This window comes from Sinocyclocheilus grahami, unplaced genomic scaffold (genome assembly GCF_001515645.1).
Source record: "Sinocyclocheilus grahami isolate Dianchi unplaced genomic scaffold, SAMN03320097.WGS_v1.1 scaffold407.1, whole genome shotgun sequence".
In the NCBI taxonomy this organism is placed as follows: Eukaryota; Metazoa; Chordata; class Actinopteri; order Cypriniformes; family Cyprinidae; genus Sinocyclocheilus; species Sinocyclocheilus grahami.
Window position 1 is genome coordinate 483202 of NW_015505586.1, and position 15080 is coordinate 498281.

The window sequence follows — 15080 nt, forward strand, 5'->3', positions numbered from 1 at the left end:
CCTTCGCAGGTGAATAACATTATACTTCAGGATGTGCGTCATGAGGAGGCTGTGGCCGCCCTGAAGAACACTTCAGACATGGTCTATCTGAAAGTGGCCAAGCCGGGACCAGTACATCTCAACGACATGTACGCCCCACCAGACTACTCTAGCAGTACGTACCTTCTTTTGCTGATCTCCATCCAACCTATGCCCTTACGAGCTTAAAATCTGTCCATTTTAAAGCTCTAGCACATGACTATTTGTACTGCATTGATAAACGTGAAAGGGACTTGGTGGTTGTGTCAATTTTTAAATAGAACCTGTGTCCCTATCTGCTTTTATCTTTAACCCTGTAATGAAAGCGAGTGGTGCATTGCCTGTGAGTGCTGTGGAGTTTTGTAACTGTACTGTGGTGTAGCAGTGGGCGCTGTTTTCAGACACCCACACACACTGCACTGCTGCTCCCATCACAGCACCAATCCCTCCCTCCCACTGAGAGACGATGCTTTCACACAATCCACCTGCACAAATGCACACAGCGGCCAAAATTAACTTTTTGCTACACCTGCCAATGGTGACTGAATATCTCTTATTGGCTATGAAACTGCATTTTAATTAAAATATTTTATATATTTTATTTATTTTGGTCAGTTGAAAAGATAAGATAAGCCAGTCTCTTAATGAAAGTCTCTGAATGAAAGTACACCTATGGTATTGTTCCTCATACAGTATTTTTGAAGGTTTAATCCAGGAATATTGTACATACAGTAAATTGCCCTCCAAAACGCAAAGTAGAATTATGGCCAATATCAGCATGAATCCTTTTCTGACATAAATGCATTAAAGTAAGCTGAAATTATAATTGAAAGCAAACAATAATGATTTTGTCTTTTGATTAGATAATAAAGGACATGCACTATCGTTCAAAAGGTTTTATTAATGAATACTTTTATTCAGCAAGGACACATTAAATTGATCAAAAGTGACAGTAAAAACATTTACTGTATGTATACTGTTGCAAAATATTTCTATTTCAAAAAATGCTGCTATTTCTATCAAAGAATCCTGAAAAAATGGTTCACAGTTACCTCAAAAATATTAAGCAGTAATATTAAACTGTTTTCAACAATGATAATAAGAATTGTTTCTTGAGAATCAAATCAGCATATTAGAGTGATTTCTGAAGGATCATGTGACACTGAAGCCATTACAGGAATAAATGACATTTTAAATATAATTTGAAAACAGGAAACAGAAAAGTATAGAATTAAATAATATTTCACAGTATTGTGTTTTTTGATCAAATAAGGTTTCTATATTTTGTATTGGTTTTGTATAGGTTTCTGTATTAAAGGGGTCATATGATGTTGCTAAAAAGAACATTATTTTGTGTATTTGGTGTAATGAAATGTGTTAATGCGGTTTAAAGTTCAAAAAACAGATTACTTTCCACATACTGTCCATTATTGTTTCTCCTTACTGCCCCGCCTTACTGAAACGCATCGATTTTTACAAAGCTCATCGCTCTGAAAAGCGAAGTGTGCTCTGTTTGGCCAGCTATCCAGTGCGTTGTGATTGGCCGAATACCTCAAGCGTGTGACAGAAATGTTACGCCCCTTACCATACTGTAATGCCCTGTCCGGCCAGAGCAACGAGACAAAAACATTAAAACCCATTATAGACGAGGCATTTGTTGCATCCAGTGGGGACATAATTACGGATTATAATGACTTATACTGTCTTTTTACGCGTTGTGTTGCATCGCGCCGTGTAAACATAAAACCATGTCTGCATTTGTGATCGGAGAAATGACAAACAAGCGCTACTCTACACTGCTCAAAACTCGCGTTTGAATCATCAGTGGCAAATCCTTTAAATGAAAACTTACTTACAGTCTGTGAGCCTGTGAGTTTACAGTCCTCCATATAATGTGCTGCACACAAATGAATATTTGGGTTGAACTGTTCTGGAACAGTGTTGTAAATACAACCTAACCACTGATTTCTAGTCGTGTCTTCTTTTGGAAGACCAAACAAAGTAGTTTCGCTTTCACAACGAAACACACGGTGGGCTAGAGTGAGTGGAGGCCGGCTTGAGTGAGCGGAGGCGGGCGGTCTTTAGAACGGGGCGCGGCCGGCGGTTTCAACGAAGGAGTGACCGGCAGACTTGCGTCAACCACATGTGACGACCCCGGGCTGGACTCTGCTTCGTCCAAGGTGAAAGCCGCTCCAGCGATCCACAGCACGAAGTTGATGTATTCACTCAGCGACCAGCACGGATCAGCTCTAGGCATGACAAAGCGGATATCGTCCTCTTTTGGAAGGCCAAACAAAGTAGTTTCGCTTTCACAATGAGAAACACAGCGCCTTCACGACATGGCGGCAGCAACAGTACTACAGAGAATAAAAGTTATGCCTTCTTTGCTTGAACATTTGGGCGGCGTTATGCAAATCTTCCCACATCGTGACGTAGACATGTGGGGGTGTGTTAGAACGAGCCGTTTTAGGTAGGCGTGGTTGACTCTTAACTTTTATAAAGAATATCTTTTGGGATTTGAGACTTTAGTCTTTGCAACTTTACAGATCTTCTTTATGCACCAAGAGCTTGTAACACTTCAAAGAGAAAGAAACAATTAAAAATCGCATCATATGACCCCTTTAATCAGTGCATCTTTGGTGACCATTAGAGACTTTTTTCAGAAGCGTAAAAAATCTTACCAACCCAAAAACGTTTCAAGTAGTGTATATGCACATCACAATCAGACTTGCTTTTTTTGGCAGCTGTAATGCCTGATAACTGGGTTAAATTTGACCCTGGTTTCTTAAATATTATTTTATATAATTATGAATTTGTATTTTTTATATATCTATAACATGTTTCCATAGTTTTGTAGTTAATAATGTTGTCCCTTATCGGTCATCAAAAACTAAAAGGATTTATGCTGATAATGTCCAAAAACCTTACTTAGGCATTATAGATTAATTTAGTAGAGTTTTAGTTTGATTTTAATTAAGTTGTGCATTAAATTTTACAATTAAACTATGTATTATGACGCTGCTGTGTTGCACACACATCTACAGTCCCAACCACATCTCAGAGATAATCTGGTCCTTTGTAACTACCTGGTTAAATCATCTGCCTTTTTTTCCCTTTACTGGTCTCGGCCTCCCTCCAGCCTTCCCCACCATGGTGGACAACCACGTCGGACACAACTCCAGCATGGCCTACATGGGAGGTATGGAGCCTAAACCAGTGTACCCGCCGCCCCAGGTCACCCCCTCGAGGTACTCCCCAGTCCCACGCCACATGCTGGGGGAGGAGGACTTCACCAGGTCAGAGTCATGGATTTACTCATCTATTCACTCACAATCACTCACTTCTTCTCTCCAGGGTTCCCACGACCATGGAAAACCTGGAAATATCAAGGAATTTTAACATTTCCAGGCCTGGAAAGTCCTGCAAAAGGAAATGTTCACAGCTAATATAGTTTAAATACTTCAGCTCTAAAATATTTAATGAGTGAGAAACTGTGACCAAGTCAATTGTAAACCAAATTCTCATGGAAACTGACTTGAAATGTATTGGTCAAAAAATGTGGGAACCCTGTCACTCACTCAAATGTCACTTTTCAAATGTACTCATGCACAAATCACAAAAAACAACACTTGTATGTCCATATATATTTGATTTGAAAAGAACATTGTTTTCCCACAATCTGTGCTACAGTTCTTCAGCTTTAGTTGTTGAATTTCTTTTTGGCAATACTGTTCACATTTTCTGATGTAACTGGGCAAAGACAGAACAAATAAAAATGATTTTAAGTAGGTGTCGAGTGTGGGCTGAAGAACGTCTACGAGGTGTGTAATGCCTCTCTGTGGTGGTGTGTTTGTGAACATTGCTTTAACGAAACATGACTGGGTGTATAAAGTCTCCAACACGAATCCCAACACGGCAAACAAACACCCTGGATATAAGAGATGCTTCTGGCATGGGGTCAAATGTTTTGAAGTCACGGCCACTGTTGCCTGGACGTGAGATGGGTTTCACCTCTCCGGGCAGGGACTCCCTGGAGCCTGTGAGTCAGCCCGGGCCCCAGAGCTGACTCGTCCCTCTCTTGCCATCCAGCTGAATGCATCCTCACTTCTGCATGTGTGTGTTTGTCTCTGTCTGTGTGCATGTGTGTCCCGTACGTGTCTTCATACAGTATGTCTCTGTGTCTGCTGTCTCTGTGTGTCTGAAAGCGCCCCATTTACTGTGTGATTTCTGTACCCCCAATAGGGCCGAGCCCATTTACAGTGCCATCCACAAACCTCATGGGGACACCAGCCCTCCCTCCCCCCATCTGTGCAGCAGGGGGTCTGGGGATGTGGGCTGCAGCCCCGCCCCGCCTGCTCTGTGTCAAAGCCTGGTCCCGTACACCGGCAGGTACTAACCACTGCTTCTCGTGCTGCCTGGCTTAGCTTAGCATAGTCTAGTTAAACTGACAGTTACCCCCCGCCCCGCACGGCCACCCTCCTTCCCCCAACCTGCAGCGTGACACAGGTAACGCCTTGAGGCGAAACTGCTCCCTGCCTCGAGCCGCGTACTCCTTTACAATGTAGAGGAGATGAAGCACGTTGTTAGCTTGTGGTATTAAAATCCTTAAAGTCCCCATGAAATCAAAAGTAAAGTTTTTTGGGTGTTAGTATCAATATGTTAGTCTTACGGTTATCTATAAGGCAGTGTGCTCCAAAACAGCGACAAAATTCTGAAAATATAATCATTCAAAGCTTTTAGTTCGTCACTTCCGCCAAAACGGCTCAACGATTTTTTTTTGACGTCACATCGTACTTCATCTTCTCATCAAATCTTCTGACCAATCAAACGCTCTCTAGAAGCCGAAGCGCCCGCCCCCTACACTGTAAATAGACGCTGAAGCTGCAGCTGAGATCAGTCACTTGTTCACAGTGTAGTATTTCCTGTACAGTGAATGGCACGTAGTGCACAATGTAGGCGATAGGGAACGATTCAGATAGTGTAAATATGCTTTAGATTGGGGCAAATGAGGTCTGATTTCACGTTGTGTCACGCGAACCGCAGCAGCGCTCAGTCTGACTTTGGCTCCGGTCCAGAGACGCGATCGCACGGAGTGGATCATATGCGCGAGTCGGCATATATTAAACACTTTTAAAACTACACAGCCTCAGCATATTTATGATCACTTTTATTTTACTAAGAGTTTCATATTGAATCTAGGGGGGTAATCTATTAGACTGTGGCTGTCAAATGCGGCTTTACCGAGCTTAACGGCTCTGAGTGACCCCTGCAGATATAAACAAATCGCTATTGGCTTATTTTAAAAAGGGGCGGGGCTGCTCGATATGTCCCGCCCTGTCTTCCTGTTTCAGGTGAAATTACGTCACCACATAGAATAAAGCTGTGTGTTTCAAGGCACTTCAGGGGACCTTTAAGGCCTGTTCACACCGACACAAATGTTTGGCAGAAAAATTAAGTCCGATTTTCGCATACGATATGTCTGTTAAGACCAATGCGTAAAGGAGAGGAGATGGGTTAAATGCAAATGTAGATTTACGTTCTAACAGTAGGTGGCACCAAGTTAGCCTTAGTTATTCTGTGACACAATGCGCTATGTAACTGTATATGGATTCATCTAATCACTCACGGTCAATCACTTCTTCAGTCCTGGAAAAAAAACTGGAAATATCAGGGGATTTTTTAAACATTTCTGTACCTGTAAAAATCATACAAGGAAATTTCTACAACAAATATAATCTTTTTTAATACTCTGGCTCTAAAATACCAGCTAGAAATTATGAGTACAATCTATAAAATAATCAACATTTCCTGGAATATAACTGAAAAATAATCATGGAAATCGATTCAAAAAGTGAAAGTGGGAACCCTGTCACTAACTCAGATGTCACTTTTCAAATGCACTCGTGCACAAATTATAGAAAAATCCTATTGGATGGCCAGTTTTATTCACTGTGAGATGAAATGTAAATAAAATCAGTCGCATTGATGACATGCAAATGTTTGTGGCGGTCTGAACAGACACATTAACATTCATTCAATTTAAAATGTTTATCGCACCAAATTTTCACACTGGATATGTGTCTTGGTGTAAACAGACCTTTAGGCACCTTTAGAGTCAAAAGAGTCACAAATTAATGAGGGCTTTCAACTTTTTACCCCGGTCTAGTCGTGTCTGTCGCATTCTCAGTGTTCAAATTAAACAGGAGGCTACTTTTGGAACACAGACGGTTCAGGTTTAAAGACATAGTTTCAAGAGATATAATTCAAAAATGAATTTCTGTCATCATTTCCTCACCCTCATGTCCTTTCAAACCTGTATGACTTGTCACTATGAAGATATTAAAAAAAATTACCTATACAGTGAAAGTCTTTCAAAATATCTTTTTTTTTGCGTTCCACAGATGAAAGTCATATATTGTGAGTAAATGATGGCAGAAATTTCCTTTTTTTTATTTATTTTTTTAGCTTTTTTAGACTGTCTCTTTAATCTTGCCCAACCTAAAGTAAATAGTCTTTTGCTGCTACTAACATAGCATCTTAAAGACATTTTATTCAGAAGAGTAAAGGTTTTTATGATGAGTTTGTGACATGTAAATCTACAATAAAGTGATAAATATTGCCACTAATTAAGCATGAGGTATCATTCCATAATGATCCCAAAGCAAAGCACTCAGGTAGCCCACTATTGTTTTCTCTTTAGGGAAAATGCAACTATTTAACGCATACATACACATTTTTTTTTAGGTTATTGAAACTTTGAAAATGCTATTAAAATATACTTAAGAAGCCTGCAGCCTTTTGTTTTGACTTTATTTGTCAAATCAGTAGAGTGTTCAACACCCCCAAACTCCCCCTAATTCATACCCTGCCAATTTTGTACATATGTATAATCCCAGATAATATGTGAGTCTAAGCCATCCTCCTTTACCAGCCCATATAATATCCTGGTGTTTGGTGTGTGCTCTCTGACGCAGTCTTAGTCTGAGTGATGTACTGTTACTGGCTGTCTGGGATGGGTCATCCACTTTACATACCACTATTCAGTTCAATTCAATTCAGGTTTATTTGTATAGTGCTTTTCACGATACCAATCATTGCAAAGCAGCTTTACAGAAAATATTAAGTTTCTACATTGCATTTAGGAGTAGGTTATTGATTGGGAGCGTGATAGATTGTAGCGTGATAGAAGACTAGTTAGGTATACAGGAGCTAGACCGTTAAGGGCCTTATAAGTAAGTAGTAATATTAACCTAATATTAACCTTTAGCACATAACTCGTCAGCAGCTCACTTGTCGATACCACCGATCATGCAGTTTATTGAAAAGTATGCACTATTAACAGATAAACCTACAATTTAGGTCTGGTAGAATCCATATGCTTACATTAAAATACTAGAGCCATATAGAGACCATCACAGACACTATGCTTTTTTTTTGATCCAGAGATCACTAGCAGCACCCATACAAGTGCATAGAAATGTGCTAAAAAAACTAGAACAACATTCAACACAATATGAAGGATACTTGATTATATGCAGAGCTATTCTTCCACAAGGATGTGTGTGTGTGTGTGTGTGTGTGTGTGTGTGTGTGATTATGAATGTATATAAAAATTCTGTCCTCCTGCACGTGTATGTTTGTATGCTCATCATCAGCATGTATAGTTACATTACCGTAGGTGTGACTGAAGTAGTCACAAAATATTCATTATTCTCCAAACACATAAATACACACTCATGGAACCTTCCAACACAGGAATGTTTGGCTTCTGTTGCAGTTATGTAAATATAAACAGTAGGGCCTGCTCTTACCATAAATGTATTGGGAAGTGAGAGGCTGATTCTTGCAGTCAGACTACAAATGAATAGTGGCGCACATTCCTGAAGCTGTCATGATTAATTTGAATGGGGGAAAGCAGGCCACAAACACACACTCACACACACACACAGGGTGCTCTGCCAATGCCCATCATACACAGAGATACACTTAGACAGTCTGTCATAATGTGCTGACATGAACACACACTCCCTTTGACATGCAGCCCAAACACACACACACACACACACACACACACATACTCATGGAGATTGTTTTTCCATTCAGTGCATTACATCACTTGGTGAGACTTGATGTATTTCATGACTAAAGAGTGCCACATGCACAACAGGGTGAATATGAAGCCGGATAAATACAGGTTGGGAATTTTGAGGGGGGGGAATGATTAGATGAAGGGTAGAGGTGCACCAACCATTTGCATGGTCTTTATTTGGGAGGTAAATTCCACACTAGGGGATTAGTAACCTTTATTATTAGTCACGTACTGCTTGGTTAATCAAATTTGTAAGCAGATGTAGAGTTGAAAAGCTGTGCATTGCAGTTTATCTGGTTATGTTTTATGTTGCAAACTATAATAGATATACAGTATAAATTAAATAACTCAATACATAAAAGTCATTAAATAAAATTATTTGTATATTTAAATATGTATGTAATAAGTATTCAAGAATGGATGATTGAAAAGTTTTGACAGTTTTAAAATTGAATTTACATTTTTTGTCTTGCAAGTGAAGCAGTGCACCATGGGAACGTTCATTGTTAAGATCAGTTTCATGCAGGAGAGCAGCTGTAAACTTATTTATTCACATCTCTCTATAATATATAATGAATATACACAATTCAAAAATTTGGGTTCACTGAGAATGAATGTTTTTAAGAAATGAATACTTTTATTCAATAAGGATGCACTGAACTGATAAAAATGCATTTGTAATGTTACAAAATAATTCAAATAAATGCAATAAATGAAATAAATTCTTAGTACTAATCTCCCATCTTTTTAATAAAAGCATATGTTCTCTTAATTTAGTACACACATTTATTACTAGACCTAATAAGTGTTTGATCTAGACATTAATAATAATTGCCTTTAATTAACTCCGTTCACATAAAATCAGTTTAATATGCCTCTGTTTTCATTCATTTTATTACTTCTGATTATTATTTAATCAACCTGATCTTAGTGTTTAATCAACAAAGCATTTGGTATCCAGGTTGTGTGCCATTCAGAAATGAATTAAATTTAAATTGAGGTAGCAAACATAGAATTGAAATTTGAATTTAAGGAAACTCAAAGAAATTTTCATATGACTTTTTTTATAGCTAGAATGTATAGAATAGAATGCTTTATAGAAGCAATGTTTGTGAAAACAAACTTTGAATATTGGCTTGAGTTAGTTTAGTTTAGTTTAGTTTATCTGTTTTATTGTATTGTATTTTCTTTTAGTGTGTATTTGATCGTTTTACGTTTTTAAATGTGCTTTAGAAATAAAAATGCCTGGCCTTGCCTTGACAAAGTTTTCTTGAAGAAAGCTTTGAAGGTTTGTATGCCTGATGGTAGTAGCAGGGTAGTACAACACTTCATTTGCCGGAACCCATTGCCAATTGCATTTAAATTCATCTTCATTTCATTTCAGTTTTCTGTGGAAATTCAATTTCTTGAACTACAAGGGTGCAAACATTTGCATTTTTCGAATTATTTACAACCCTGTCTGGTATTTCTTCAGGGTTTTAACAGGTTAATTATAATGTTTGTTTGTAAAGTATCAACCTCTACATTGCATGTTCAAAAAAGGATAACCAAATGAAATTCATTCTGGTTCCAGTATTTCCAGGTAATCCAGGTTTTCACAGATGTTTAGCATGTATGTGTGTGTGAGAGCATTTTCAATTTGTCAGCTTACAGCAGGGACGGACTGCAATAGAGAGGAACTAAAAAAACAACAATGTGTACAAAAGATTCATCAGAGAGGCAGAAGGCAGGGAGCTGTTGTGGAGGCCATGGTTTTACAGTGTGTCATGTAATAAATGGAGGTAAAAAAAGGTGATTAAAATCTGTTTACCACCTTCATTAAATTTATGGACATAAGGTTCTCAGTAAATTGATTCACACTCCTGTCTATATGTTCATTATGTACGTTTCATATATGCACAAACACTTCCTAAAAGCACAAGTCATCCGCTCACATAAAAGTGCTGTTTTCAGCATCATAAAGCTGTACCATGGGCAATGGAGGTGGAATGGCTCATGTCGAGAGCCTGCCGAGTTCTGTGGTAGTGCAGAATTCTAATGAGAAACATGCGTACTGCACTGCTGAAAGCTGGGAGCTGTCACTACAAACGTGGATGTGTTGCATTTTAGGGAACTGGTTTTTGTGTGTTATTCTGCAGTACATTCGGAAAGGGGTTTTGACGACCGCTGAATGTAGTTGAGTCTTGCTGGTGTGCCAGAACTGGGCAGTCTGGAATGCCTCTCTGCCTGCTGCCTGCTGCCTGCTGATGAATCATGGCTGCTAAAACAGTACCGCAGTCCTGCACAAGGCAGGGATGAGCTCAATGTGTGAACGCGTTTTGTGACAGAGTGTGAAAGTGTGTTAGTTATCGGTGTGTATGTGTTAGCGCTCATTTCTGGAACAAATCTGGAGCACTTGCTGTTTAGCTTTGTTGTGGATGAAAGTTTGCCAGTCTCCTCTAGTCGTGACTAGAGCTTTGTGTGCTCTCATGAATCTGTTCATCTCGATTTCCTCTCTCTGTAAACGACAAGGGGAAAACGAAATGCAAAATAATAATTTACTGAAACATTATTATTGTTCCTTTGAAATCTGAATTCTCATTCTTTTGTGCTGCAGTCTGGGATGAATGAAGCTTTGTGAATATTTTTGAAACATGTCTAAAAACCATCCCACTATCAAACTTCTTAATGTGGTTTTTCCACTGTATTTCTTTTTTTATTGCAAATATATGTCTTGTCTTTCATCCTCTCCCTGCTGCTGTGGTGGTCCGAGTCCATCCTGATCTTTAACACTGTCGTTCTGCTTGGCAGGGAGCCGCGGAAGATCCTGCTGCACAAGGGTTCCACAGGTTTGGGATTCAACATTGTGGGCGGTGAGGATGGAGAGGGCATCTTCGTGTCTTTCATTTTGGCAGGTGGGCCAGCCGACCTGAGCGGAGAGCTGAGGAGAGGAGACCGCATATAGGTTAAACTGGCAGTAGAATTGCTTTATGTGCTTCAATATGCTGTGCTGAAAAGGGAAAGCGTCGCTGTTTGTGTTCACAATGGATTTCTGTTGTCTCGAGTTACATGTTCAACATAGTGTAGTGCGTTTAAAGATGAATAAAAGTCATGAAAAGAACTTCTGAAGTTGCTCAGCCGTTGGGCTGACTTCATGAAGGTTGTTTGTAGCCTAATATGTTTAAAGTCGGTGAAGGTTTGTGTTGCTGCGCGACACAGGTAACGTAAACTGTTTGCTCGAGGATTTCTCGAGAAATGTTTTATATTCAAACCATAAACACGACAGAAGGCAGCAGTGAGTCATTTAGTGCTAAATATTTTATATTATCATAAGCAATATTATGCTTTCATTCAGTAAGAAGAGTAGGGTAGTTCACCTTTGAACTGAGCTTCAGTTGTGTCAGAATGATCCGGGATGTTTGCTCTTTGAGGCCTGACGTTTCTTCGTCATGTTTGTTCAATGCGTTATTATATGGAGCTTCCTGCAGAGATCAGGAGGACAGGTGCAGGGAAGGGCCCCCATTCAGGAAGTCACTTAACCTAAAAATGCTAAACATTACTGTCATTTTGTAGTTCAGTGAAAACTACAACACAAAACTTTGTAATATTGTTTATCTTATGTTAAATGTGTTGTTGCTGCTTTATTATGATTTGACACTTTCAAATAATTTCTCTAGACCAAAAACATCATGTGTCAAAGATGGTGTTAACTAGCTGTAAACACTAATCAGAAAACGTGGATTCATTTGACTGGCACAGAGGATAGGAAATCAATTATAGTCCTTGACAAGATTTGAAGTGCATTAATAACCACTGTAACTAATATTTAGTATGTCAGTGCATAGTTCATTCTCTGGTCTCTATGTGAGCAATGACAGGAATGTTGCTGTGTAAGTTATCTGTTTCGGCATGCTCTCCCCCATATTCCTCCTTAGTCAGATGCTCCTGGAGTATAAATGGCCTGCCTCTCCCTCCCAAGGGCTCTTACGTCTACATAGAAATAGAAGTGACACGTTAATTTGTGCCAGAATAGCTCATTGAATTAGGTGGGAACCAGAAATATAAGAGACATTATGGCTTCTTACTTGAGTGTGTGTGTGTGTGTGTGTGTAAGAAAGGGACAGAGTCTATTTGTAGACTGGCTTCTGTTAAAATTTGAACACCTCTTGTCATACATTAACTTAGGGGACAGTGAGTGAACTTGAACTGCATTTGTTTCTAGCAGGGACAAACGTTCACAACACATTTTCTTATTTGGCCTTGCATTCCATGTTAAGCACATAAATTACACCTTATATATTTTAAACCATTAAAAGGAAATATGCCCGATATATTTTCAAATTTCATGCTATTGATCTGATTGCAAACTTAATTTTTTGACCTTGTACATTTTAATGAATGTTATAAATCAATCTGGCGGTGAAATGACGGACTTATCCAATCATTTCCTCCACTTAACGCCACCCCTTTCTTACAATCAGCTGTAACCTCACATTCAGATCTGCCTCCATCCAATCAACAACCAGTGAGTAGATTGAAGTCCCCAGTCTGCATTTGTTTTTCTTTTCAATAATTCATTTAATTTGAATGTACGTAACGATGCAGAAAAGATTGTCACTACTTCAGGTTGCATCTTTATCTAATCGATACATAATGCACTGGAACACTAAGACCAACTGAAACTTGTTCATTTGCAAAATAGCTGTTATAGCTCCATGTTAAAAAAAAAAATACATTAAAGAATCTGGACACCAAAATAAGGATGAAAATTCTAAACAAAAAAATTCACTTTTTCAAACAAGTTTTTGTTTTTTGGCATAATAAAATTGTTTCATGCAGTTTAGTTATTTTTTCCCCGGTATGTTATTTTTATTTAATAAAAAAAAAAAAATGTTTTTTTAGAAATGTATAGTATGTCTATTATATATATACATTTTTAAGGATGTATAGTATGTCTGAACTATACTGGCTACTGACTGATATTATACATTTTATTATTTTATTTATGAGTATTGGTTGTATATCGACCAGTAGTGGTCGACTTTGCTGTCATCTAATGCTCACTTAAGGTAATCTTCAAAAACTAATAATTTTTAATGACAGTTAAATCTAGTCTTTAGCAAATCACAAAAAGAAATATGCATTTTTTTCACATTGTACATCATTATACTAAAATGTCTTTTCGCATGGAATTGCGAGATGTTACATATTGCTCATTAATTCAGAAATCAGTTAAAATAATCAGAACTCAGTAAAGAAAATCTGTTTGTGGTACTAATTTGCATGCCTGTTAAGAGGGCTGTACTAATCATAACCTAGTGCCTATACATGCTTTCACATTGAAAGCACATGGCTGCAATATTATGTAACTGCATTGATAAAGAGTCAGCCTGCAGCCAATCCCCACTCCCCAAAAATAAAAGCCCTGCACATAATGAAGGCAAGTGAGGCCATGTGAATGTGAGGCAGAGCTGGCCCAGATTCTCCCCAGATCTTGTGTTGACTGGTCACAACGAAGACCTTGCGCTTTAGCATTAGCCTTTGAATGTTGTGAACCGTGTGTCTGACAGGCTGAGAGGACCCAGCTGTCTGTGTCGTCTGTCATATGTGTATTGTATTACCCGTAGAGTGTCTGACCAGTGGAGTGAATTTACTTTCTGCTTTATTCTTTATCAGATGAGTGCAGTGGATGTGAAGCTACTGATGTCTAATTGGAATACTAAGCTTTATATTGCAAACAAGGTTCTCTCTAATGCAGTACATTTAGCTTCTCTTTTTTTGCTATAATTGTTTTTTCAAGAAGTTTGTCAAGCCATTTCCTTCCACCTCTCTGCTGGGGTGTTCCCCTGGTTACAGGCAGGTGGTGTCAGGTTACTTTACCTTGCCCTGTCATTCCAGCATGTTGTTAACCCGTTTGTGATAGACAGGGCGTTTACAGAAGAGCTCCCTGCAGGCGCAGTTTCTGCTGACAATGAAGTCCAAGTTTCGACTTTGCGTTGAGCTTTAGACTTGGAGTTACTGCCATTGAGTTTTCAAGTTCTCATATTCTCATAAAAATTAAAATTCCTGCCTCAGGTTCTGTTTTTTGGAAGATTTGGAAGGTAGACTTTTGATCCTTGGATACAAGGTTACGGAGCAGGTTAAAAATCATAAAGTCTTTGTTATGGATGATCTATATTGGACTTACAAGGTAAATCCCAGTGCTTAAGAAAACAATAGTCCTTCCTTGGCTATGCGTTATCCTTGTTTGCTCGTGCATTTCAGTGTGTAATTCGGTTGCTAAGCTTGTGAGTTGCCCGACCACACTGCAGCAGAGGTGTACACGTTTAATTAAAAGTCTGCCGAACAATCAGCCATCATGCTTCAGTGCTGCTCCCTAAAACGAGAGCCTTGTTCACTGTGAAAAATGATTATGGTCCCGACGTTTGTTGGAGGTTTTCATTCCTTTATACTGAATACGAATAGTGCATGTTCTACTTAATTAATATGCATAATTAATTATCTGGCAGGAGATATTAGCGTATAGCTCATGCAGATACATGATTAATATCCATCTGTTCTCCAGGTCATTAATCCGTTCTCAATAAGCTGCTGAGCTTTCCTTCTCTGCCCTGCGCTTCAAGCACCTCCACTCATAAAACCTGGAGCAAAGCCCGGAATATCACTGTAAATATAGGTGTTGCTGACGTATTGTGTGCCTTGTCTCTTTCCAGAATACAGTCGTTTTGAGTCCAAGATCCACGACTTGAGGGAGCAGATGATGAACAGCAGCATGAGCTCTGGCTCCGGCTCCCTCCGCACCAGTGAGAAACGCTCCCTCTACGTCAGGTATCCTCTTCATCCTTGAATTCTTTCATTCAGTTCTACTGATATTTGGTAGATATCTCAAAGTTTATAAGAGTGCTTTTTCAATCAGAGGAATCTTCACATCGATCAAACAGAGTCAATACAAGTCAAATTCTAGTTAAAATAATCAAGGCATGTTTTCAGCAGT

General features: G+C 38.9%; 1 protein-coding gene across 1 annotated transcript in view; it reads left to right on the forward strand.

Annotated features, from left to right (window-relative positions):
• Positions 1-15080, forward strand: part of LOC107550731 (disks large homolog 3-like) — a 70788-nt gene that overhangs the window by 42410 nt on the left and 13298 nt on the right. Inside the window, exons 8-11 of the mRNA XM_016232095.1 lie at positions 3158-3314; positions 10898-11043; positions 14179-14276; positions 14763-14914. Of these exons, the coding sequence (XP_016087581.1) occupies positions 3158-3314; positions 10898-11043; positions 14179-14276; positions 14763-14914 (553 nt within the window). The remainder of the gene's footprint in view (positions 1-3157; positions 3315-10897; positions 11044-14178; positions 14277-14762; positions 14915-15080) is intronic.